The 26,108-nt window shown below is 42.5% G+C and overlaps 1 protein-coding gene and 1 pseudogene across 2 annotated transcripts; both read left to right on the forward strand.

The window, feature by feature from the left end:
- The first annotated feature begins 515 nt into the window (after nucleotides 1–515).
- LOC311099208 (regulator of G-protein signaling 5-like) lies at nucleotides 516–2,977 on the forward strand. The gene is made up of 5 exons (XM_084139889.1): nucleotides 516–654; nucleotides 845–934; nucleotides 1,112–1,173; nucleotides 1,672–1,838; nucleotides 2,144–2,977. Exons 1-5 carry the CDS (start codon nucleotides 611–613, stop codon nucleotides 2,318–2,320), a joined length of 540 nt encoding a protein of 179 aa, XP_083996015.1. The 5' UTR covers nucleotides 516–610; the 3' UTR covers nucleotides 2,321–2,977.
- A 12,782-nt stretch (nucleotides 2,978–15,759) lies between these two features.
- Nucleotides 15,760–25,778, forward strand: LOC311150515 (regulator of G-protein signaling 5-like; annotated as a pseudogene). The gene is made up of 5 exons: nucleotides 15,760–15,803; nucleotides 17,908–17,974; nucleotides 23,885–23,956; nucleotides 25,531–25,544; nucleotides 25,586–25,778. The product of its transcript is annotated as a regulator of G-protein signaling 5-like (transcript).
- Nucleotides 25,779–26,108: the final 330 nt, after the last annotated feature.

The raw sequence follows: 26,108 nt of genomic DNA on the forward strand, positions 1-26,108 counted from the left end.
CCCGGACATCCAGACATTTAACCTAGACTAAAAAGCGCTTTCAATGGAGATTCTCTATTGAGCGTGCTTTTTATTCCAGGACTAGGCTTAATATGGGTCTCGGAAACTGGCCCGAAGTGTTATATTATTTTCAGTATCAAAACAATTATTTATTGCAGTGGCAAAAGTGTTCTAATTACAACTCCAAACAGATGTGTTTTGCTTGAGTGCTGGAAATAAACTCAATCAATGTAATACATATTTAAATAAATGACAGTGTGGATTTGCAATTAACATTATATTATTAATATAATATGCTTGCGTATATTTCCTTCCTTCTTTCTAAATCAGACACATGATGGTCAAACCCCCCCCCCAAAAAAAAGTATCTTAAAAAAATATGAAATTAGGGAGAATCTTTCTCCTCCCACGGCCCTCACGCCATTGGCTAAGAGACGTGATGTCACAGAGGGGGCTGCCTTATAAAATCGCACTCTTCACACACAGCCAGTAGACCACACTGAGGACTAGTTTCACTGCAGTGTTAGAGCTATCATAGACTCAAACGCTCCGGAACACTACAGAAATACAGCAAGGTAGCACAAAGGATCATATCTCATCATCTCCCACCATGTGCCGAGAACTGGAATCACTGCCTATCACATGTCTGGAGAGGTACGTTTTGTCATATATCTCTACTATTTCTTCCATCTCATTATATGTCACTGGAATTGGGTTACATTTTGGATTTACATTGATGGGAATTATTATTAAGCTACTTCATGGGGAAATTGGATGATCAGTTGTAAGTAAGATGTGAATGATTGCATCAATTTAAATGTAAATGGTTTCTCTGTTTTCACAGGGCAAAGGAACTCAAAGCTCTCTTTAGAAGCTTTCTACAGAAGCCAGATCTGAGCATCATCGATCACTCACACAAGACTAACAAATTAAGGTAAGATATTCTAGCTAAGAATATTCAATTTCTTTATAGATTTTTAAACTTGATCTAAATTGAATTGTGATAAAATGTTGCATCTGAAATTAAAAATACTTTAGGATACTATGTTAAATAAATGCTAACATATATTTTAATGACTGGGTGAACTAACCTGACACTTTTTATCAACAGGTTAAATATGGACGAGCCCTTAAAATGGAGGCAGTCGTTTGAGAACTTGCTGTCCAACCAACGTAAGTCTGATTATTGATATGGGTTATCATACTGATCACTTATCTTACTTCAAATGATATACGGATGTAGGATCTTAATTTGATCACCCTGTCGTTGCAGGATTATTATTTTTTTTTTTTATAAAGTTTGTAATTTCCGCTTTAAAATGTCAGACTTGATTTGGCCTAACTAAACGTGTATCAACCCCTTCCATTAATTCACATCTCCTGCTGCTGCAGGATTATTTTCCTGCTGTGAGAAACTGGTCAAATTAAGATCCTGCATCTGTAGCATACTTAATTGGTCATACTATACAAGCTCAGAAGTACATATTGTGTATTGCAAAAGTGGATACCCCATATAGCCAGAATAAATGGCCTAAAGAGCAGTAGCAGGATGCACTCATAATATAAAATTAAAATACATTATTTCATACTTAAACACTATAGGAAATCCAGCTTTTTCCAAATATCAAAAATGGACACAATTGAAAGTGAATTTCATATTTTCTTTTCCAGATGGACTGTGCTTGTTCAGAGCTTTCCTGGTGTCAGAGTTTAGCGAGGAGAACATAGCTTTCTACCTGGCCTGTGAAGACTACAGGATAACCAAGCCCTCCTCAAAGCTATCCGCTAAGGCTAAGAAGATCTATGAGGAGTTTGTCTGCAGTGACGCACCAAGAGAGGTAAATATCAATATACAGTATAAATATAATGAATAAATTATTCTAACTACAGATTATGTTTGAATTCATGGATTGGATGTACCCTGCATAAACATATGCGCCCACACACACACACACACACACACACACACACACACACACACACACACACACACACACACACACACACACACACACACACACACACACACACACACACACACACACATACACACACACACAATTTACTAATTGTACATGAACAATACTCAATAACACTTTGTTTAATTAAAACACATATTAATCAAATTGCCCTCTTTACCCAGGTCAACCTCGACCATGAGACCAAAGCCATCACCAAGAAGAACCTGGAGCGCCCCAGCCAGTCCTGTTTCAGCCTGGCCCAGGAGAAGATCTACGCCCTAATGGAGAAAGACTGCTACCCTCGCTTCCTCAAGTCCACCACCTACCTGGAGATCAGTCGGCAGGTCAAAGCCGGTTAATACCAGTTAAGGCTGGTTAAGACTAGTTAATGCTGGTTGAGGCTGGTTATGGTTGGTTAAGGCCCACTGCAAGTGGCAAATGGAACACAAAGAAGAAGTCCATAGGAGACAAGCTGAAAAGCACACACTGGAAACCAGGTGGTCTCACTAGGGTCCTCCTCAGTGGAGGAGAGGTCCTGTGCTGGTTGGCCAGAAGTATTGAGGGGGGACTGAAGTTGAATACTGGACTGAACTAGAAGTCAGTCAGAATCAAGACTGGAAATCTTGTCCTGTGGCATGGGAAATAGCCTCGCTCAATGTGAAGATTGAGGTATCGAGGTTTGCAAAAGGTGAACCTGTGTCTTGAAGTCAAGGACACACCAAGAAGTTCCTGTTCATGGCATTTGAGCAGAAAGAATAATGAGATGGAAAAGGACTGCTTTGCACAATCACTGATGGAGAAGCTGTTATAGTCTTGTATTATCCAGATTTCATTTGTCTATTTATTTATGTATTTATTAGCAATGTGGTTTTGTTATTGAAATGTTATTGAAATGTTTCTACTGTGCAACTGTTCGACTTAGATTGTGATATTTATGTATATATTTATGTTGGGTTTTTTTCTCCCAGAATTCCTTATGTGACAGGAAATGATTTGAATAAAATTTTAACTATATGAAACATAATGATATGAGGTTTTATTCATTTTTATTACCAGATCATAAAGGACAGAAATTATCAGATCCAGGGTTCGGTTTCCTTTACATTCAATATGATATATGAATTATGCAATACATACAGTGGGGAAAAAAAGTATTTAGTCAACCACCAATTGTGCAAGTTCTCCCACTTAAAAAGATGAGAGAGGCCTGTAATTTTCATCATATGTACACGTCAACTATGACAGACAAATTGAGAAAAAAAAATCCAGAAAATCACATTGTAGGATTTTTTATGAATTTATTTGCAAATTATGGTGGAAAATAAGTATTTGGTCACCTACAAACAAGCAAAATTTCTGGCTCTCACAGACCTGTAACTTCTTCTTTAAGAGGCTCCTCTGTCCTCCACTCGTTACCTGTATTAATGGCACCTGTTTGAACTTGTTATCAGTATAAAAGACACCTGTCCACAACCTCAAACAGTCACACTCCAAACTCCACTATGGCCAAGACCAAAGAGCTGTCAAAGGACAACAGAAACAAAATTGTAGACCTGCACCAGGCTGGGAAGACTGAATCTGCAATAGGTAAGCAGCTTGGTTTGAAGAAATCAACTGTGGGAGCAATTATTAGGAAATGGAAGACATACAAGACCACTGATAATCTCCCTCGATCTGGGGCTCCACGCAAGATCTCACCCCGTGGGGTCAAAATGATCACAAGAACGGTGAGCAAAAATCCCAGAACCACACGGGGAGACCTAGTGAATGACCTGCAGAGAGCTGGGACCAAAGTAACAAAGCCTACCATCAGTAACACACTACGCCGCCAGGGACTCAAATCGTGCAGTGCCAGATGTGTCCCCCTGCTTAAGCCAGTACATATCCAGGCCCGTCTGAAGTTTGCTAGAGTGCATTTGGATGATCCAGAAGAGGATTGGGAGAATGTCATATGGTCAGATGAAACCAAAATATAACTTTTTGGTAAAAACTCAACTCGTCGTGTTTGGAGGACAAAGAATGCTGAGTTGCATCCAAAGAACACCATACCTACTGTGAAGCATGGGGGTGGAAACATCATGCTTTGGGGCTGTTTTTCTGCAAAGGGACCAGGACGACTGATCCGTGTAAAGGAAAGAATGAATGGGGCCACGTATCGTGAGATTTTGAGTGAAAACCTCCTTCCATCAGCAAGGGCATTGAAGATGAAACGTGGCTGGGTCTTTCAGCATGACAATGATCCCAAACACACCGCCCGGGCAACGAAGGAGTGGCTTCGTAAGAAGCATTTCAAGGTCCTGGAGTGGCCTAGCCAGTCTCCAGATCTCAACCCCATAGAAAATCTTTGGAGGGAGTTGAAAGTCCGTGTTGCCCAGCGACAGCCCCAAAACATCACTGCTCTAGAGGAGATCTGCATGGAGGAATGGGCCAAAATACCAGCAACAGTGTGTGAAAACCTTGTGAAGACTTACAGAAAACTTTTGACCTGTGTCATTGCCAACAAAGGGTATATAACAACGTATTGAGAAACTTTTGTTATTGACCAAATACTTATTTTCCACAATAATTTGCAAATAAAATCATTGAAAATCCTACAATGTGATTTTCTGGATTTTTTAAAATAATTTTGTCTGTCATAGTTGACGTGTACCTATGATGAAAATGACAGGCCTCTCTCATCTTTTTAAGTGGGAGAACTTGCACAATTGGTGGCTGACTAAATACTTTTTTCCCCCACTGTATCCATCATTTATTTCTCTCCTCTCTGACTTGCACATACTGTATATACACTGAGAAGACAAAGGTGACAGAGGTTGAAATAACTTGGCTCCATGAACAAATTAAAGATAATCATCACTGGCCATGCTCCATACAGTCCCGTCTAATTGGGATGAAGCCTTTGCCTCCTAGTCTCAGGCAGGCGCATAAGTTGCAGGGAGGACAGGGGGATCATGACACTCCTAATATTAGAGGCAGGCCAATTTCACCCCCTCAATAATATACCATAATGAATTTGATGGATTGAAAATTATTTTCCCACCGTAGCTACTGGCTTTATGTGGCTTTATACTATACAGTACTATTCAATTCAAAATTGTATGATTGGATCCCCCCGCCGCCAATGATGCATTTGCTTTGGTCTCGTCCTCAGAGGCCATGGTTTGTGAAGGGAAAAAAGTAAGGAGAAGGGTTGTAAGGCAAAGGGTTTCCCCTGGGTGCACGTTTTAGTTTTTTCAGCTGTGTAGTGCTAGGGCAAAAAACAAAACGTGCACCCAGGGGGGCCCCGGGACCGACTTTGGCAAACCCTGGTAAGGAAAACAGAGCAATAGCTCCCAGTGGTGTAAAGTACTTAAGTAAAAATACTTTTAAGTACTACTTAAGTTGTGTTTTGGGGGTATCTGTACTTCACTTTACCATTAATATTTTTAACAACTTTTACTTCACTACATTACTAATGATAATAATGTACTTTTTACTCCATATGTTTTCCTTGACACCCAAAAGTTCTCGTTACATTTTGAATGCTTAGCAGGACAGGAAAATGGTCCAATTCACACACCTGCAGTGATTCGGAAAGTACTCCTACCCCTTGACTTTTTCCACATTTTGTTACGTTACAGCCTTATTCTAAAATTGATTAAATTGTTTTTTCCCCTCATCAATCTACCAACAATATCCCAAAATGACAAAGCAAAAACTGGTTTTTAGAACTGTTTGCAAATTTATAAAAAATACAAAACTGAAGTATCACATTTACATAAGTATTCAGACCCTTTACTCAGTACTATGTTGAAGCACCTTTGGCAGCGATTACAGCCTCCAGTCTTCTTCGGTATGACGCTACAAGCTTGGCACACCTTCATTTTGGGAGTTTCTCCCATTCTTCTCTGCAGATCCTCTCATGTTCTGTCAGGTTGGATGGGGAGCGTCGCTGCACAGCTTTTTTCAGGTCCCTCCAGAGATGTTCGATCGGTTTCAAGTCCGGGCTCTGGCTGGGCCACTCAAGGACATTCAGAGACTTGCCCTGAAGCCACTCCTGCATTGTCTTGGCTGTGTGCTTAGGGTGGTTGTCCTGTTGGAAGGTGAACCTTTGCCCCGGTCTGAGGTCCTGAGCGCTCTGGAACAGGTTTTCATCAAGGATCTCTCTGTACTTTGCTCTGTTCATCTTTCCCTCAATTTTGACTGGTCTCCCAGTCCCTGCTGCTGAAAAACATCCCCACAGCATGACTCTGCCACCACCATACTACACCATAGGGATAGTGCCAGGTTTCCTCCAGACGTGACGCTTGGCATTCAGGCCAAAGTGTTCAATCTTGGTTTCATCAGACCAGAGAATCTTGTTTCTCATGGTCTGAGAGTCCTTTGGTGCCTTTTGGCAAACTCCAAGCGGGCCTTTTACTGAGGAGTGGCTTCCGTCTGGCCAATCTACCATAAAGGCCTGATTGGTGGAGTCCTGCAAAGATGGTTGTCCTTCTTGAAGGTTCTCCCATCTCCAAAGAGGAACTCTGGAGCTCTGTCAGAGTGACCATCGGGTTCTTGGTCACCTCCCTGACCAAGGCCCTTTTCCCCCGATTGCTCAGTTTGGCCGCGCAGCCAGCTCGAGGAAGTGTCTTGGTGGTTCCAAACTTCTTCCATTTAAGAATGATGGAGGCCACTGTGTTCTTGGGGACCTTCAATGCTGCAGAATTTTTTTGGTACCCTTCCCCAGATCTGTGCCTCGACACAATCCTGTCTTCGACCTCATGGCTTGGTTTTTGCTCTGACATGCACTATCAACTGTTGGACCTTATAAAGATGTGTGCCTTTCCAAATTATGTCCAATCAATTGAATTTACCACAAGTGGACTCCAATCAAGTTGTAGAAACATCTCAAGGATGATCAATGGAAACAGAATGCACCTGAGCTCAATTTTGAGTCTCATAGCAAAGGGTCTGAATATTTACGTAAATAAGTTATGTTTTTTTTATGTGCAAACATTTATAAAAACCTGTCTTCGTTTTGTCATTATGGGGTATTGTGTGTAGATTGATGAGGAAATCCATTAATTTAATCCATTTTAGAATAAGGCTGTTACTTAACAATGTGGGAAAAGGGAAAGGGTCTGAATACCTTCCGAATGCACTGTACAGTACCAAGATAACATCCCTGGTCATCCCTACTGCCTCTGATCAGACAGATTGACTAAGCACACATGCTTCGTTTGTAAATTATGTCTGAATGTTGGAGTGTGCCCCTGGCTATCTTTAAATAAAAAGAAAAAAAAGAAAATGGTGCCGTCTGTATTGCTTAATAACCTTTTACTTCAGTGTGCTAAATCAGAGTGTTTCTTGGTAGTCTTAAACAAATCTACTTTATAACAAAAATATCATGTCAGATATAGAGTTGAAATGTATTCAATTTTGAGTTTCCATCCAAATATTACGCTTTATATACATCACAGAAGACTGAAATAAAATAAAACTGTGACATGGAAAACACAGGGTTTTCGGCGTTTCTTTTAAAAAAATGTTTATTAATTATGAAATTATGAAAAATATTAATAACATTCCACCCATGAGGCCACTAGGTCATTTGATTGCATGGAAGGGATACTATAAGGAATTTGAAATTATTTTTACTTTTTACTTTTGATACTTAAGTCTCTCTCTCTCCTCTCTCTCTCTCTCTCTCTCTCTCTCTCTCTCTCTCTCTCTCTCTCTCTCTCTCTCTCTCTCTCTCTCTCTCTCTCTCTCTCTCTCTCTCTCTCTCTCTCTCTCTCTCAGCTAAAATGTAACAAATAAAGAAGAACAGTCACATTTAACATGGTAAATTCATAAGCACAAATAAGAATAGTATCGAAAAGGATATTTTTCAAGTAGAGAAAGTTTATATTGCAACATGACTAGATGCACATATGTTATTTCTCAAAACGAGTGATAATTGGAAATGGTTATATTGGGCTTATTTTTTTGAGTCCCAAAACAACTTTGGTAGTATTGAAACAACTTATTTCTATTAAGCTACAGAATTAGAGAAGGGCTGTTTCTCTGAACCTCAGGCAGTAGGCTCAAGCAAGCCTGTTTCTCTTCTCAGTCAGAGGAAGCCTGCCTGTCTCCCAGTCTCTGACCAGCAGCAGCAATCTATCCTCCTTATTTATGTTTAGAAAACACATTTGAAGGCCAAAATTGTGGAAGTAAAACACTCGTCATGTTTATGCAACCTAATAATCACCCTAAGAATACCTCCGGAACCACCTTTATATATTTTATTTCAACTGAGAAAATCTACTAAAGATGCATGTGACATTGCACAGCAGTAAGCTGGTTTATTTCTCCTTTATAAAATTGTTCTTCTTGATTTCAATATGGAAGGAAACCAGGTACTCGTGTTTGTATGTATTGTTTCTTGATGAGTAAAAGGTATTTTTATACCAACACACCAGCCTGATAATCTGGAAGAATTTGTTGTTAGGCGAATTTTTGGAGGTGAAAATTACATTTTAATGGTCTCACCATAATTTTATTTTCATAAATTTTGGAGTAGAAAAGTCACCAGGGCTGCGTTCAGTATGAAAAAAATGTAATGCAACATTCAATTAAATGGCAACGGTGCTGTCCTGAATGACCAGTTGAAAAACGGGGAGAGGCTCGTTTGTGGGTTGAAAATGCACCACTGCTCTTCAGATATGTCACTCATTGCTTCAAGCCACACCCGCCACACCTGCCACACCCACCAAATGGAGAAAATGTTGGCTACCTCAAAGTCTGTTCAAGAACGTTGAATAATTTTTTGGGATACATTTCATTCAGTGCAAGCCGTTACGCAACGTAGCTAACATTCAGTCAAACTGAACACACCCCAGAACTGACTTTCTCACAGTCATTCTACAAAAAAATTGCCAAGTTTAAAGTAATACAGAAATTATTGGTATTTCAGTTGTGGTTGGGATATATTGAACAAACAATCAGGAAATGTATTTCCCCTTCAAAATTCACCAGAAACAACCATTTCACAGCTATAAATCTCCCGGGGGGGGGGGGGGGGGGGGGGGCATGCCCTCTGGCCCCTAGAAGGGGGTTGACCCTGGAACCCATTGAACCTGACCCACCCAATATACAACACACAGTTACGCCGTTGGTCTCAGGGTTCTTGTGTATGTGGGGGGGGGGGGGGGGGGGGGGGGGTAGACTGCAGGAACATCTGGAGGAGCAAATTCTCCAGTACACCCAGCATCCCTGAGGGGTTTTCCCAGAAAGCGTCTTCCGAGAGTATGGGCTGGCCGTGGTATTGCGATCACCCATTGCGCACCTCTTCAGGTTTGTTTGATGCGGCGCCACGGCCCACGAGTGAACCCCTCAGAGCCGCGGTGACTCACTTCACATACCCTCTCTTCCCCCTTTCCTTCCACACATCAACGCAGTATGCAATACAGACTCCCACAGAAAAGTGGGTTAGGGAAAAAAAGGGCTGTTAATCAAAGCCACTCATCACATGGAGAATGATGGTAGCCAACAGATGTCTCCGGTCAACCCGCTAACTCAGTGACTATAAGGTCAAAGATTAATGGCACATATTCCCAATACAGTGCACTACTTTTGACCAGGGCCCATCCTCTCTCCTAGGAGTATGTAATCCGACCAGAGGGCAATAGACAGAGCAGTAAAGCAAAGGATCTTTGGTCTGAACTATAGACATCACGTAATAGGATTTGATTGTAACTGTGGCAATAGTTGGAAGAGATGCATTATTTACACATATATTGCATACAGTTCATAGTATTGTAATGAGCATGAAAAAATTAATGAATGATTTAATGATTCTATGTCATTGTTGATTAGAAGCCCTGTATCTTCTACAGACAAGGTCCACTGGAGTAAGAATACAGCCCTCACTTGACTGTATAGGGAAAAACTATATTTAGTATGGTGGTCAAATCCTATGTTTACCATTCAACTTGGTTGATCGATTACAGCTACTGAGTCTTAATCAAGGGCCTTGAAATCCCCTACTAGAAAGTGTCACAAATGTATTTCTCCCCAGTTCCACCTATTCCTACACTCTTAGAAAAAAGGGTTCCAAAAGGGTTCTTTAGCTGTCCCCATAGGAGAACCCTTTTTGGTTCCAGGTAGAACCCTTTTGGGTTCCATGTAGAACCCTCTGTGGAAAGGGTTATCCTATGGGGACAGCCGAAGAACCCTTTTAGGTTCTAGCTAGCGCATTTTTTTCTAAGAGTGTAGAGACATTTAAATAACCTTCAACCAGCAGATAATCTTAACAACATGTCTAGACTAAGTCCTTAGTCAGGCCTAGACCAGAAGGAAGTAGCTGCGACTCACGTGTGGGTCTCAGACCACCATTTGAAACTCTATCCTAAGTGTCAGTCTATTGGGTCCAAGCAAATTTCCTTGGAAATGGTTTTACTCACTACGCCATCCCTAAGGGAATATTTCCTGATTTCGGTTACTGGAAGTACGTCCCCCTTACAGTGTCAAACTCCTAACCCCTCTGGAAAGAAGTTGGCGAAGTCAGAGAAGTCTTTCCAGGGTAACAGTCACATAGTAGGAATTCCTTTGAGTACTCCAACTCTGCCCCGTTGTGGTGAGATGGATGGAGAACAATGCACTTTTGGCTCAACAGAGATTACCCTTAGTTTAAAATTTAGAAAAATCCAGGCCCTAGTTACAGGTATAGAGAGATTCCCCGGGCTTGGGTGATAGGAGTTTTTCCTGGTCACATAAAACATCCCTTCCCTATACAGCATAGCCTAGATGATCGGATCACTACTGAATCACTAAAAAACATGACTTATCATTAAAATAGACCATCAAACCACAGAGATATCAGCTGACTGTGCTTTCTGAGATTTACAGTTTTTTTCAATTGTTTACACGCGATTTTGAAAACAGAGTTATTTTTGTCAAAATATAATCACAATTATCCAAACACCACAATCAATTAGCAAAATTCCTAGATTGTTTGCAAAATGACACACTTCAGTCAAAACATATACACATATTTGTGAAAATGCTATTTGTTTTCATTTAACCAACACAGTCATCAATGATCATACACTATTGCAGCCAGTTTCACACTGCTGTGATAAATAAAAAACACATTTGTAAAAAAAAAAAAAAAAAGATTTTTGGCCAGACATTCTTACTGTATGTGAGAGATAATTTAGGTGACAAAAAATAGTGAGGAACTCACAACATTATTCATGATTTGTTTTGAGATATAAGGAGAATGTAGACAAATACTGTAGGCCTACTATAACCTTACCAAGCACTGCACAACACTTGATGCTGCAGACTGAATATTTCAAGTATTTATTTCAATACTTACAGTATTTCTTACCATAATCAGTTACAGTAATCAACCAACAATGATATCAATTACTGTAAACAAATAAAATCCGTAGACAAATAAAAATTACTGCATGAATTACAGTACATACACTTTGACTCTGAAGAAAAGTAAAGTAAAAGTAAACAGAAATGAAAGAAAACTACTGTAAAAGCAACAAGAATACTGTAACTATCCGTCTCTCCGTCTGGCTGGATCAGGCCATAACATTTCATCCACATCACAGGCTATGTCTTCATTGGCAAGGCACCGTTGGAAGAATCGCCTTGTGTGACGAATCCACCCCTGCACTGAAGCTGCTTCAATAAGATCACATGCCTGTTCCATGGCCTGAATGAGGGGCAAACGGTCATAAGGCCGCAGGTCATATACCTTCCACCGCCACGCTGAAAAAAATTATTCTATAGGATTCAGGAAGGGGGAGTATGGGGGAAGGTATACAACTTCAAAATCAGGGTGATCATGGAACCAGTTCTGGACTAGAGCAGCCCGATGAAATGAGACATTGTCCCAAACGACAATGTACCGCATCTGGTCCACTTGGTGTAATGCTGTGACAATCTCATGCAATCGGTCAAGAAATGCAAGTATCAGATTTGCATTATAGGGTCCCAGATTTGCATGGTGGTGGAGGACCCCATTTTGTGTGATAGCAGCGCAAAGGGTGATGTTACCCCCTCGCTGCCCTGGCACATTGGTGATTGCCCTGTGCCCAATTACATTTCTCCCTCTTCTTCTTGTTTTTGCAAGGTTAAATCCAGCCTCATCCACATATATAAATTCATGTTGAATTTCAGCAGCATCCATTTGCAAGACTCTCTGAAACACATTAAAGAAAATAGGATGCTATTCAATATCTATAGCACAGTATTTTTTTTGTGACAGAACATTATGAGCAGTGCATGATACCACACCATAGTCAGATGAACAATGCATACCTCCACATACTCATTGCGCAGATGTTTCACTCTCTCTGAATTTCTGTCAAATGGTACCCGATACAGTTGCTTCATGTATATTTGATTTTTCTTTAGGATTCGACCTAATGTTGATAGAGAGACTCGTTGGATGTTATTGAAAATATTGTCATCATTGATGATATTGGCTTGGATTTCTCGTAGCCTGATACAATTATTGGCCAAAACCATGTTCACAATGGCGGCCTCTTGTGCACGACTAAACATAGGGCCCCTTCCACCTTGGTGTCCTCGACCCTCATTCCTATGTAAAAACAAAATAAGATAAAAATAAATATATATATATATATATATATATATATATATATATATATATATATATATATATGCAGCCTACTGTCAAATGTCACAGTAAACAATATTGATTATACAAGCTTCAGTTTCAATGTATACTGTGTGGTTAGCTTACCTGTTTTCTCGATGAAATGTCCGAATTACTGACGCAACAGTATTTCTGCTGAGATTTGGTTGAACTCTTTGTCCAGCTTCCATCAGTGTCAGTCCATGGTTGATAACATGGTCAATAAGTGTTGCACGGATTTCTCGAGTCAAATTTGGTCCTCGTCTTCTTTGTTCAGGTTCTATCAACTCTTCAAGTCCTTCTCTACCTCTTCCTCTACCTAGGTGTCTTCCTCTACCTCCTTCTCTTCCTCTACCTTCTTCTCCTCTACCTATGCCTCTTCCTCTACCTCCTTCTCCTCTTCCTCTACCGCCTTCATCTCCTCTTTGAGCTCCCCCTCTCATTCTCACTCTTCTTCTTCTTCTAACTCCTTCCATTTTTGTTGAAGACAGGTGAACTCACCTGCTGCCTTTTATAGCACACCTGAGTGCTGTGTTTTCAAATTAGCACGTGTGCTTCCACACCTGGTAGATGTGTTTATCCAATTCGTTCATTAGTGTGGTAATTGGCAATCCGGTGCTTTGTAATTACAAGGAAGTAACCTCACGATCCTTATCTGTGTCTAAGGTGTGAAAATGTGTGTAGAGTTTTACAAATCACTGTGTGTAATGTTTTGCAAAAAGGGTGAGGCGGACATTGTGTGTAATGTTGTGCAAATCTGTGGAGGTGTTTTGCTCATTGGAGTACAATTTTGCTAATTGTGTGGAAATTTTAATTTTAGTGTGTAAACAATCGTAAAAAACTGTAAAAATAAAAAATAAAAAATAAATCAACGTTGGTCCAATTCACTGTGACACAGTGGACCTATTGGTGCATTGGTTGAGATTTTATTTGGATTTATTTAAGGAAGAAAATTCCACCCATGTTGGAATATGTACTGAGATTTTATTTCATGAAATGGTTTGAAATCCACCCACAGAAGGCAAACAAACTGTAAACAAGGCTGTTGCTTGGCAAAAGGTATTTCCTGGCTTTCTGTTCAGGGCTTTCCTGTCTTTCTCTTCAGTAGAAACCTTGGTAGGGTTGGATTCTCTTGCTGTCTGTCTGTCTTTCTGTCTGTAGACAAGCAGTGCGGCTGGATCACCAAGGTCCAATGGTATATAACCAAAAGGAAACAATGGTAGGGATTTTCTTCTGGTGACTGTCTGTCTGTAGCTTTGCTGTGTTGTTCCCAAGGTCCAGGCGGCAGGCCAGGAAACTGAGTCACTGGCTAGAAGAAACAACAGACAGGTCCTTTCTCATTCCTGTCAAGCATAACAGTCATCAACTGCCTCTGTGAGCCCAACAGCCTTGTGAATCTGGAAAGTGTTTTGTCAATTCTCTAATTGACATAATAGAGACATAATACTTTAAAACCTTAAGCATCTCAAAAGAAACAGAATGTCAGAACAAACTGTTGGTTTGTAACAAGTCAAGTAGAAGAGATGGATGAACGAGTAAGCGTAGCTGTGAAGAGCAGCAGATGTAGGGGACTTACTATTACTGCATTGTTGGAAAAGGACCCGTAAGTAAGAATTTTACTGTTAATCTACAACTGTTGTTTACGAAGCATGTGACAAATAAATGTTGATTTTATTTGATTTTATTACTAGCCTAAGAGGGTCGTTATCTTTCTAGGGTCTATTTTCCAAGAAGATGGGTCATTGGACTTTGCAGTTGGGACAGAACAGCTTACTTCTCCACAAACCCCTTATGAGAACAAGTTAGTTATGTCTCATTGTCTTGTGTCCAAAAAAGCATGGTGGACTTCAAGGAGTTGCCAGTAAATCTGAAGCAGGTACAACAACAAGAATATGAACAAAAGAGTAGCAGGCCCATTATAGTTAGAGCTTGATCAGTACAAATTAGTCACATACTGGACATGTTTAATACATTGCTGGCTTACAAGTGGTGCTTGATGATTTTGCCCTTCTATGTATGATGTTGAGAGAGCCATGTTCAAAATACAGGGCCATAGTCATGGTAACAAGGTTACTAAGGGAACCAAGCCGACGAGTAGCGGAGTGGTCGCTTGGAGAACGTTCTCGAATTACATGACATTTGCCACACAATCGATGATATTAGATCCCCATGATAGCAATTGGCTTAATCAATTGTGGTTCATCTGATTGTAAGACAAATCAATGTTTTGCTATAAACAGTCCCTATCATAACGGATAATAATCAATGTTTAATGTTTGCCTCATTACTGATATGTTCTCTGGCATCTGGTTTTAATTAGGTTCATATTTCTCACAGCATGGCATTTACAGTTTGCAGGGTGATTGCTTTTCCCCCCAATGCTTACAAAGACTTACTGGAATGAGTGTAAGTTCCAGAAGGTAATCAGGTACCGGAAATGTGTTGGATGTTCCTTGAAATACTCATTCAAAATACTAGAAATATTCATAATATAATTTAAATACTCATGTAAAGTACTTGAAATACTCATAATATAGCTGAAATATATATTTTTGCATTGTTAAATTATAGCACCAGAGGATTGCAATTAGTTGTCATCACATTAAAAATGTGAACTCAAACTCTGAAAAATAGCATTTTTCATTGAGTGTTTGTGTTTTCTATTGAATACACATTCCTTATCTTAGTTTAACTGTGAAAAAGCAACAACAGAAAACATGCATTATTTATTTCCTTCTAGATTTTGCAGACTCATCCCTATAGCATTGAGGAAAGGGTTCATTTCAGATTGCTTGTTTGTGGACAAAAGTTGAAAAAGTAGGGTGGACATGAAAATGAAAAATCTTTGTGAACATGTCCTAGTTAACATGTTTTGCACAACAACAACAACAAAAACTAAACTAAATCAAAACAAGTTATGTTTTTAAAATATTTTGTGGCACATTTGTGTGGCCAGATCCCAGAGGGTGAATGACCCCCTACATGAGTCCATGTCCTTTGGAATATAACTAATGTGATGTCAACATGAGCAGCCCAGATGTCTCCTCTCTCTAACTCTCGGCCTTCAGCTGGACCCAGTTCCTCTTCTTTAGGCCCTTGGCCAATAAGCTGTCTCTTTAGAACAGACCTTTTCAAAGAATTATGCTGAGGAGAAACTAATAAAGGAAACCTCAGAGAATGTGTAAAGGGTTTGCGGCCTTAAAGCAAACATGTCTTGAGAGGTGAGTACAGTTCTATATGGCCCCGATTCCGATCTGAGTTAAGCGTGCGTAAATGGAACGTAATTCATTTTTTATGCACTTTTCTCTCTATGCGTATTCTGACCTTGAACTTACGCATGAGAATAGAGTGCTATTCACCTGCTATTCGTTTTGGGTGGAGATCGAATAAATGAAGGTGTGGCGGAGGTGTGTCTACAGACACGCCGTACTCTGACCTTGACTTAATTCCCTAATAAATTCCACCAACTTTATGCACGAGGAAACATGAAAAAGGTCTAGTGGACCTGCCAGTTCCAAGTGGAAAAGGATCTACTTTTTACAATACACCATTCTCCATGCACTGTCATTAACAACTTCATAAGAGCTATTGATAACAGCTCGGTAAATGAGTAATCCGTTTGGATAAAGGAATTGTAAATATATAAATGACAATTGTTTTAGATATGTTTAACCTTCTAATCGCTGGAGACAAATGTGAAACCAGTCATGTGGCAGCAAACTGAAGCATATCAACATATCAACAGTAAAGTTCATGAAATGCTGTGCCATTGTGCAGAATTTAAATTACATTGCCTTTTAACTTGCAGGGATGGGCACTGTCGAATGTCTTAATTATAGGCTACCCCGACTTTCTCTGTTTCCTATTTCTATCATGTTAAATACCACCATGAGTATCGAACATCAGTAGGCCTAATAACAAAACATATTCAACTGCCAATTTACTGTTTCCTTCAGTTGGTATAACTACATTATCATTCAATTTAATTACATTGTTTCATTAACCTTCATTTGCTTCTGTCACGCCTACTCCTACTCCTGCTCCCTCCCTCCCTCCCTCCCTCCCTCCCTCCCTCCCTCCCTCCCTCCCTCCCTCCCTCCCTCCCTCTGGCACGCGATGTCCCAGGTCTATTAACCACTGGTCCTGGCAACCCACATTAAGCACACCTGGCAACCATCATTGCACACACCTGCTCCCCATCATTACGCACACCTGGACTTCATCATCACTCTGATTACTATCCCTTTATTTAGTCCTCAGCAGTATCAGTCATTAGGTAGTATTATTTTCTCTCACGGTCAGTATGCTGCGCATGTTCGTTCAGCTGTATCGGTTCATTATTAAACTCACCTTCTGCACCTGCTTCCTGACTCCCGGTGTATATGTTACAGCTTCCTCTGTGAACGCTGTCACGGCCATGTGGTTGTTGGTGAGGATCAATAGTAACAGTTGATAATATGAAGAAAGACATGTAGGCCAATTAAATCGATATGGAGTGGAGTATTTTTTTAATCTACCAGTTGGTGTTGAAACGGAGACTAATATGCATATATTTAGATGGCTTTCTTTAATTGATTCCTATTTTCTGAACCCATTCTCTCGATGTATTCTAGTCTGTCGCCAAAATTCGAATTTAAGGTACACCATGTTCAAAGGGATGGCTTAAGACAAATTTACTGAAAACCCTATTGAATGAAAACTCCACAAGAAAATCTGTTGGCCAGCAAGTGGGAGGGTTTTCAGTGTTTGAATTACATTTATTCAGCGTGTGCAAGGGAACCACGCCTGCAAAGCCCATTTTGCACCTTCATAAGTTAAGTCTGAATACCAACTACTGAGAAGTGCGTACGAAAGGCGTGATGTCCTGAATTGGGCCCTATGAGCATTCTGTCCAAATAATATATATTCAGAATTAATTTTCACATCTAGGCTATGTAAATACATTCGCTCATTTTGATACAACAGTCGACTTTTAGGCCTCTGCTTGACTGATGATTTATTAATCCTATACAGGTTTTTGACTCTGATTTGCAATTGCTCTATCAGTGTCGTTAAAATCATGCCAACAGTTTAACACTGAAACCCTTTTTACTTGTTTAGCAGTTGTTGTTTAACACTTGTTTAAAGCTTTAACACTTGTTCTCCTGACTCCTGTTTGAATGGAAATGTCGGTATATGTGTGCCTTTCAAATGTACCCCATTCAATTTTAAAATGTTGAGAAATAGGTTATTTAGGCTGATGTTATTCTGATTCAAACATCAGAAATTAATTTAGTCTTTGAGTTGATGGTATGCCAGATTGTCACATTCTCATTCTTCTCGTAGGGCCAAACAGATCAAATTCAAGTTTGGTACCCTGCTCCAGAGGCCAGACCATGATCACACTGAGAATGTCATCCCACTTCCAAAGAAACCTTAGAGATATCTGGAGATGCCTCCGAAGCATGGCAGGTAATGGAAAAACATCCAGAGAAAGTAATTCACACACCTTAATGCTGAAGTGTACTCTTCAAACAGACAAAGCATGCAGGCCCTAGAAAATGTGTCCCTAGAGAATCATTTATTGTAAAAGCTCAAATGTTGATTGCAATACCTTTCATTATATTAACCAAGTAATGTGCTGGATTATTGTCAAAAAGCTACATTTTTCTATATGCATAGAACGTGGATACATGGATGTGCGTCACAATCAGTGTTGATATTAGATTTAATTTCTTCCCGGTACGGGACCTGCTATTGGTGCATACTCTTGCACAATTATTTTATGGCCCAAATCGTAATTTTAGTATCAGTTTGTCTTTAGAATTCTCACATAGAAAATTCATTGGGAGGAAGGATGTTTGAAATGCTTTTTATACAAACAAAAATATAAATGCAACATGTAAAATGTTGGTCCCATGTTTCATGAGCTGAAATAAAAGATCCCAGAAATGTTCCATACGCACAAAGTTTATTTCTCTCACATTTTGTGCAGAAATCTGTTTACATCCCTGTTAGTAAGCATTTCTCCTTTGCCAAGATTATCCATCCACCTGACAGGTGTGGCATATCAAGAAGCTGATTGAACAGTATGATCTTTACACAGGTGCACTTTGTGCTGGAGACAATAAAAGGCCACTCTAAAATGTGCAGTTTTCTCACACAACACAATGCCACAGCTGTCTCAAGTTCAGGGAGTGTGCATTTGGCATGCTGACTGCAGGAATGTCCACCATAACTGTTGCCAGAGAATTTAATGTTAATTTCTCTACGATAAACTGCCTCCAAGGTAGTTTTAGAGAATTTGGCAGTTCTTCCAACCAGCCTCACAACTGCTGACCACGTGTAACCACGCCAGCCCAGGACCTCCACATCCGGCTTCTTTACCTGCAGGATCGTCTGAGACAGCCACCCGGACAGCTGATGAAACTGAGGAGCATTTCTGTCTGTAATAAAGCCCTTTTGTGGGGAGAAACTCATTCTGATTGGCTGGGCTTGGCTCCCAAGTGGGTGGGCCTATGCCCTCCCAGGCCCACCCATGGCTGCACCCCTACCGAGTCATGTGAAATCCATAGATTAGGGCCTAATTAATTATTTTAAATTGACTGATTTCCTTATATGAAATGTAACTCAGTAAAATCTTTGTAATTGTTGCATGTTTTGTTTATTTTTTGTTCAGTATACATTTGTATCACAAACCATAAAAATAAAAAAACATGATGAAAGTGGCAATTGTAGGCCATTTTTAGACCTATACATGCCTCCTGTAAGACCCTATGATCTTGGTGTCAAAAGAAATAGAGAGGGAGGTGGGTGTTTGCATGGCCACTGTGCCCAGGTAAATTGAGGCCACATTGTTGACAAAAAGGCCTTGAAAAAAGTAAATGAATCCATATACAGCCGAATAATAATTCATTATAGATCAATAATTTATTTAAATACAAATACTGTACATACAGTGCCGTGAAAGCATTTGCCCCCTTTCTGATTTTCTTCATTTCCAATGTTTTATGCTGAATGTTGTCAGATCTTCAACCAAAACCTAATATTAGATAAAGGGAACCAGAGTTTACAAATAACAAAAATAAATTATACTTATTTTATTTATTTAATTAAGTTATGCAACCCCCAATTCCCCTGTGTGAAAAACGAATTGCCCCCTTACACTCAATAACTGGTTGTGCCACCTTTAGCTGCAATGACTGCAACCAAATGCTTCCTGTAGTTGCTGATCAGTCTCTCAAAGGACTGGAATTTTGCCCCACTCTTCCATGCAGAATTGCTTTAACTCAGCGGCATTTGTGGGTTTCCAAGCATGAACTGCTCTGTTCAAGTCCTGCCACAACGTCTCAATTGGGATTAGGTCTGGATTTTGACTAGGCAGTTCCAAAAATTAATTTGTTTTGCTTTTTAACCCTTTTCATGTAGTCTTGATTGTGTTTTGGATCATTGTCTTGCTGCATGACCCAGATGCGCTTCAGCTCATAGACTGATGGTCTGACATTCTCCTGTAGAATTCTCTGATACAGAGCAGAATTCACTGTTCCTTCTATTAAGGCAAGTTGTCCAGATCCTGAGGTAGCAATGCATCCCCAAACCATCACACTACCACCACGATGTTTGACTGTTGGTATGAGGTTCTGTCACGCCCTGACCTAGAGAACTCTTGTTGGTTGGGTCAGGGTGTGAGTTCAGTTTGAGATCTATGTTATTGTATTTCTATGGTGGAGTCTAGTATTTGTATTTCTATGTTTGGCCGGGTGTGATTCCCAATCAGAGGCAGCTGTCGCTCGTTGTCTCTGATTGGGGATCATACTTAAGTAGCCTGGTTACCTACCTTAGGTGTGGGATCTTGTTTGTTCCTGTTTGGCTTGTTGTGTGTATAGCCCATAGGACTTCACGTTTTCGTTGTTTTTATGTTATTTTGTCAAGTGTTTATTCTTATTAAAAAACCTGTACTCAAACCACGCTGCACCTTGGTCTGACCCGTCTCTCAACGATCGTGACAGAAGATCCCACCACCAAAAGACCAAGCAGCGTGCCCAGGAGCAGCAGACAGCCTGGACACAGGTGGGAAAGACATTTTGGACTTGGGAGGAGATATTGGCTGTTAGTGGACCCTGGGCGAAGGAGGAAGCCCAGGCAGGAGAGGAGAAACGGCGACTCAAAAGGACTCGGTTACGAAGAAAGCCCGAGAAGCAGCCCCAAGAAAACATTTGGGGAGGCACACGGGGTGGACGACGAGGCAGCAGGAGGCCGTGAAAGGGCTGACTATAGAGGAGGAGGCCGCTATTTTAGAGGTCCTCCAAGACCTGCGGATCGACAGTTTAAGAGAGGAGGCCACCACATTACGGGGGCTGATAGGGAGAATAGAGCAGGAGAGCTCCCTTAAAGAGGAGGACTGCAGGAGGCCCGTAGGGAGAAGGAAGTAGTGGATGCACGGAGAGAGGAGTTGGTCAGGCAACAAAAGGAGCGTGTGTTCATTGAGGAACCTAGGTATGCAGAGATACGCACTGTGTCGCCAGAGCGCATTCACAGCCCAGTGCGTCCTGTGCCAGCGCCCTGCACGTGTCGTGCGAAAGTGGGCATCCAGCCAGGACGGTTTGTGCCAGCTCTACGCTCCAGACCTCCAGTGCGCCTCCACAGCCCGGTACGCCCCGTACCTGCTCCCCGCACCAAACCAATGGTGTGTGTATCCAGTCCGGTACGGCCGTACCTGCTCCTCGCACCAAACCAGTGGTGCGTGTCGCCAGCCCGGTACGCCCCGTACCTGCTCCTCGCACCAAACCAGTGGTGCGTGTCGCCAGCCCGGTACGCCCCGTACCTGCTCCTCGCACCAAACCAGTGGTGCGCGTATCCAGTCCGGTACGACCCGTACCTGCTCCCTGCACCAAACCAGTGGTGCGCGTCGCCAGCCCGGTACGCCCCGTACCTCATCCCCGCACCAAACCAGTGGTGCGTGTATCCAGTCCAGTACGGCCCGTACCTGCTCCTCGCACCAAACCAGTGGTGCATGTCGCCAGCCCGGTACGCCCCATACCTGCTCCTCGCACCAAACCAGTGGTGCGTGTTGCCAGCCCGGTACACCCCGTACCTGCTCCTCGCACCAAACCAGTGGTGCGCGTATCTAGTCCGGTACGACCCGTACCTGCTCCCTGCACCAAACCAGTGGTGCGCGTCGCCAGCCCGGTACGCCCCGTACCTGCTCCCCGCACCAAACCAGTGGTGCGTGTTTCCAGTCCAGTACGGCCCGTACCTGCTCCTCGCACCAAACCAGTGGTGCGTGTCGCCAGCCCGGTACGCCCCGTACCTGCTCCTCGCACCAAACCAGTGGTGCGTGTTGCCAGCCCGGTACGCCCCGTACCTGCTCCCCGCACAAAACCAGTGGTGCGTGTCGCCAGTTCAGTACGGCCCGTACCTGCTCCTCGCACCAAACCAGTGGTGCGTGTCGCCAGCCCGGTACGCCCCGTACCTGCTCCTCGCACCAAACCAGTGGTGCGCGTATCTAGTCCGGTAAGACCCATACCTGCTCCCCGCACCAAACCAGTGGTGTGTGTCTCCAGCCCGGTACGCCCCGTACCTGCTCCCCGCACCAAACCAGTGGTGCGTGTTTCCAGTCCAGTACGGCCCGTACCTGCTCCTCGCACCAAACCAGTGGTGCGTGTCGCCAGCCCGGTACGCCCCATACCTGCTCCTCGCACCAAACCAGTGGTGCGTGTTGCCAGCCCGGTACGCCCCGTACCTGCTCCCCGCACAAAACCAGTGGTGCGTGTCGCCAGTCCAGTACGGCCCGTACCTGCTCCTCGCACCAAACCAGTGGTGCGTGTCGCCAGCCCGGTACGCCCCGTACCTGCTCCTCGCACCAAACTAGTGGTGCGCGTATCTAGTCCGGTAAGACCCATACCTGCTCCCCGCACCAAACCAGTGGTGTGTGTCGCCAGCCCGGTACGCCCCGTACCTGCTCCCCGCACCAAACCAGTGGTGCGTGTATCCAGTCCGGTACGGCCCGTACCTGCTCCCCGCACCAAACCAGTGGTGCGTGTATCCAGTCCAGTACGGCCCGTACCTGCTCCCCGCACCAAACCAGTGGTGCGTGTCGCCAGCCCGGTACGCCCCGTACCTGCTCCCCGCACCAAACCAGTGGTGCGTGTATCCAGTCCGGTACGGCCCGTACCTGCTCCCCGCACAAAACCAGTGGTGCGTGTCGCCAGCCCGGCACGGCCCTCGCCTGCTCCCCGCACCAAACCAGTGGTGCGTGAATCCAGTCCGGCACGGCCCGTGCCTGCTCCTCGCACCAAACCAGTGGTGCGTGTCTCATGTCTGGCACGACCCGTGCCTGCTCCTCGCACCAGACCAGTGGTGCGTGTCTCATGTCTGGCACGACCCGTGCCTGCTCCTCGCACCAAACCAGTGGTGCGTGTGCCCAGTCCAGCTCCGGTCAGCTGCTCCACTCCGGAGCCAGAGTAGTCCGCTCCACCGGTGCCTGATCCAGCTCCCGGTCAGCGGCTCCACTCCGGAGCCAGAGCAGTCCGCTCCACCGGTGTCTAGTCCAGGTCCGGTCAGCGGATCCACTCCGGAGCCAGAGCAGTCCGCTCTACCGGTGTGAAGTTCAGCTCCAGTATTTCTATGTTTGGCCGGGTGTGATTCCCAATCAGAGGCAGCTGTCGCTCGTTGTTTCTGATTGGGGATCATACTTAGGCAGCCATGTTGCCTACCTTAGTTGTGGGATCTTGTTTGTGTTTCCTGTTAGGCTGGTTGTGTGTATAGCCCAGAGGACGTTTGTTTTTTTTTTGTTATTTTGTCAAGTGTTTATTCTTATTAATAAACATGTACGCATACCACGCTACACCTTGGTCTGACCCGTCTCTCAACGATCGTGACAGGTTCTTAATGTGGAATGCAGTGTTTGGTTTTCGCCAGACATATAATGGGACCCATCTCGTCCAAAAAGTTGACTCAAGTTTGTCAAAAAGCACCTGGAAGCACCTGGATGATCATCAATATTTTTGGAAGAATGTTCTATAGATAGATGAGTCAAAATAATAACTTTTTGGACGATGATCAACAACCAACTTGACAGAGCTTGATATTTGTTTTAAATAATAATGTGCAAATATTGTACAATCCAGGTGTGCAAAGTTTTTAGAGACTTACCCAGAAAGTCACAGCTGTAATCGCTGCCAAAGGTGTTACACAACAAAATATGGATTAAGGCAAGGGGTATGAATACTTTCTGAAGGCACTGTACACACTTACAGGGATAGAAATATACATCCCTATTTTCCTGGACGTCCTTTATAAATACAACACATTATAAAAAAAGATGTATCTTTCAAGACCATCAAGAGAGGAAGCATCACAGGGAAGGCCCTGGACAATGTACTGACCAACAGCTGTAAGTGTCAACAGACATACAATATCCCTAATTAGACCATGTTGCAGTCAGTCATTTACATTTACATTTTAGTCATTTAGCAGACGCTCTTATCCAGAGCGACTTACAGTTAGTGAGTGCATACATTATTTTTCTATTTTCCATACTATTTTTCATACCCCCGTGGGAATCGAACCCACAACCCTGGCGTTGCAAACGCCATGCTCTACCAACTTATGGTATGGGCAGGCATAAGCTACGGACAATGAACACAATTGCATTTTATTGATGGAAATTTGAATGCACAGAGATACCGTGAGGAGATCCTGAGGCCCATTGTCGTGCCATTCATCCGCTGCCATCACCTCATGTTTCACCATGATAATGTCGCAAGGATCTGTACACAATTCCTGGAAGCTGAAAATGTCCCAGTTCTTCCATGGCCTGCATACTCACCAGACATGTCACCCATTGAGCATGTTTGGGATGCTCTGGATCGACAGCGTGTTCCAATTCCCGCCAATATCTAGCAACTTCGCACAGCCATTGAAGAGGAGTGGGACAACATTCCACAGGCCACAATCAACAGCCTGATCAACTCTATGTGAAGGAGATGTGTCGCGCTGCATGAGGCAAATGGTGGTCACACCAGATACTGACTGGTTTTCTGAACCACACCCCTACTTTTTTTTAAAGGTATCTGTGACCAACAGATGTGTATCTGTATTCCCAGTCATGTAAAATCCATAGATTAGGGCCTAATTTCTTTTTTCAATTGACTGATTTCCTTATATGAACTGTAACTCAGTAAAAAATATATATTTTTGTTCAGTATAGAAAAGGTAAATGTCTTACCCAGTACATTTTGTAATATCTGTGCTTAACTACACATCACATACACCTGAACTCTGTCACATAGGATACACTGAAACATGGACCTTCTCTTTATTATGAATTTATCAGAGTCCAAAACGTGTATGCGTACGCACAGCAGTATTCTAGAATATTAGACGGTTGGCATTCATACTTTCCGAATTCTCAGCACGGCTCAAGCAATTTCTCCACTGTCAACACATTCAAATGAATAGAGGACGCGTACGTGGAGCCACGTTGGTTGGGAATTTTGGTGAGGTGCTCGTTCGGGCTGTGCGTCCGCCCGCGGGTGGTGATCTCAGAGCCATGTAGCTATGTCACAATGGGACGCTGGTCTATCACTTTTCTGCATCTTTGCACTATGAATTGCTACATCCATTTTTGGACTTAGAAATGAATCATATGTACCCATTGATTCTTGAAGAATATAACTTATAAATGGCTCATGAGCTTAGTTTAACTGTCACACCCCATCAGAACCCAAAATATAAGCTTGTTTAACTCCAATGTTTGTAAATAAAGAAAACGTAAGCAAACACTATAGCCTCAAAACATGGTTAAAACTCTAAATTAAATCATGGATGATCAGTCTTTGCATCCATAGCTCTGTCTATGAATTTGAGAGAGGTTACATTTCTCCAGACCCATCCCTCAGCTTTTTACTGAATCAGGGGTGGGGCGACCACTTTGTTATTGTTTCTGCTGCTGATTGCCGCTTTAAGGCACTATCCCTGAGGTAATTTGGTTCTAATGCTCAGCTGACTCTGCCTCTAACAGGTAAACATTGACCACTTCACATTGAGGAACCTGGGCCGACTCTCCTATGACCTTTGACCTGGCCCAGAGACAGGTATTTGCTCTGATGGAGAAAGAGTCATATGGGAGGTTCCTCAAATCCACAGACACCAGGAGATTAGAAAGTAGCATCTCAAACACTGGTTGGCTGGAGTCATGTCATCGGACTGATTGAGTGGGTGGGTGAGTGGATTGATTGGTGGGTTGGTAGGTTGATTGATCAGACTGATTGGATGGTTCTTAGGTTGATTGATTTATTGATTGGTCTGTTGGTGCGTTTTTGGAATCGGATATGTACAGTGCCTTGCAAAAGTATTCATCCCCCTTGGCGTTTTTCCTATTTTGTTGCATTACAACCTGCAATTTAAATTGATTTTTATTTGGATTTCATGTAATGGACATACACAAAATAGTCAAAATTGGTGAAGTGAAATTAAAATATAACTTGTTTCAAAAAATTCTAAAAAATAAATAATGGAAAAGTGGTGCGTGCATATGTATTCAC

This window comes from Coregonus lavaretus (genome assembly GCF_964263955.1).
Source record: "Coregonus lavaretus genome assembly, chromosome: 23".
NCBI lineage: Eukaryota > Metazoa > Chordata > Actinopteri > Salmoniformes > Salmonidae > Coregonus > Coregonus lavaretus.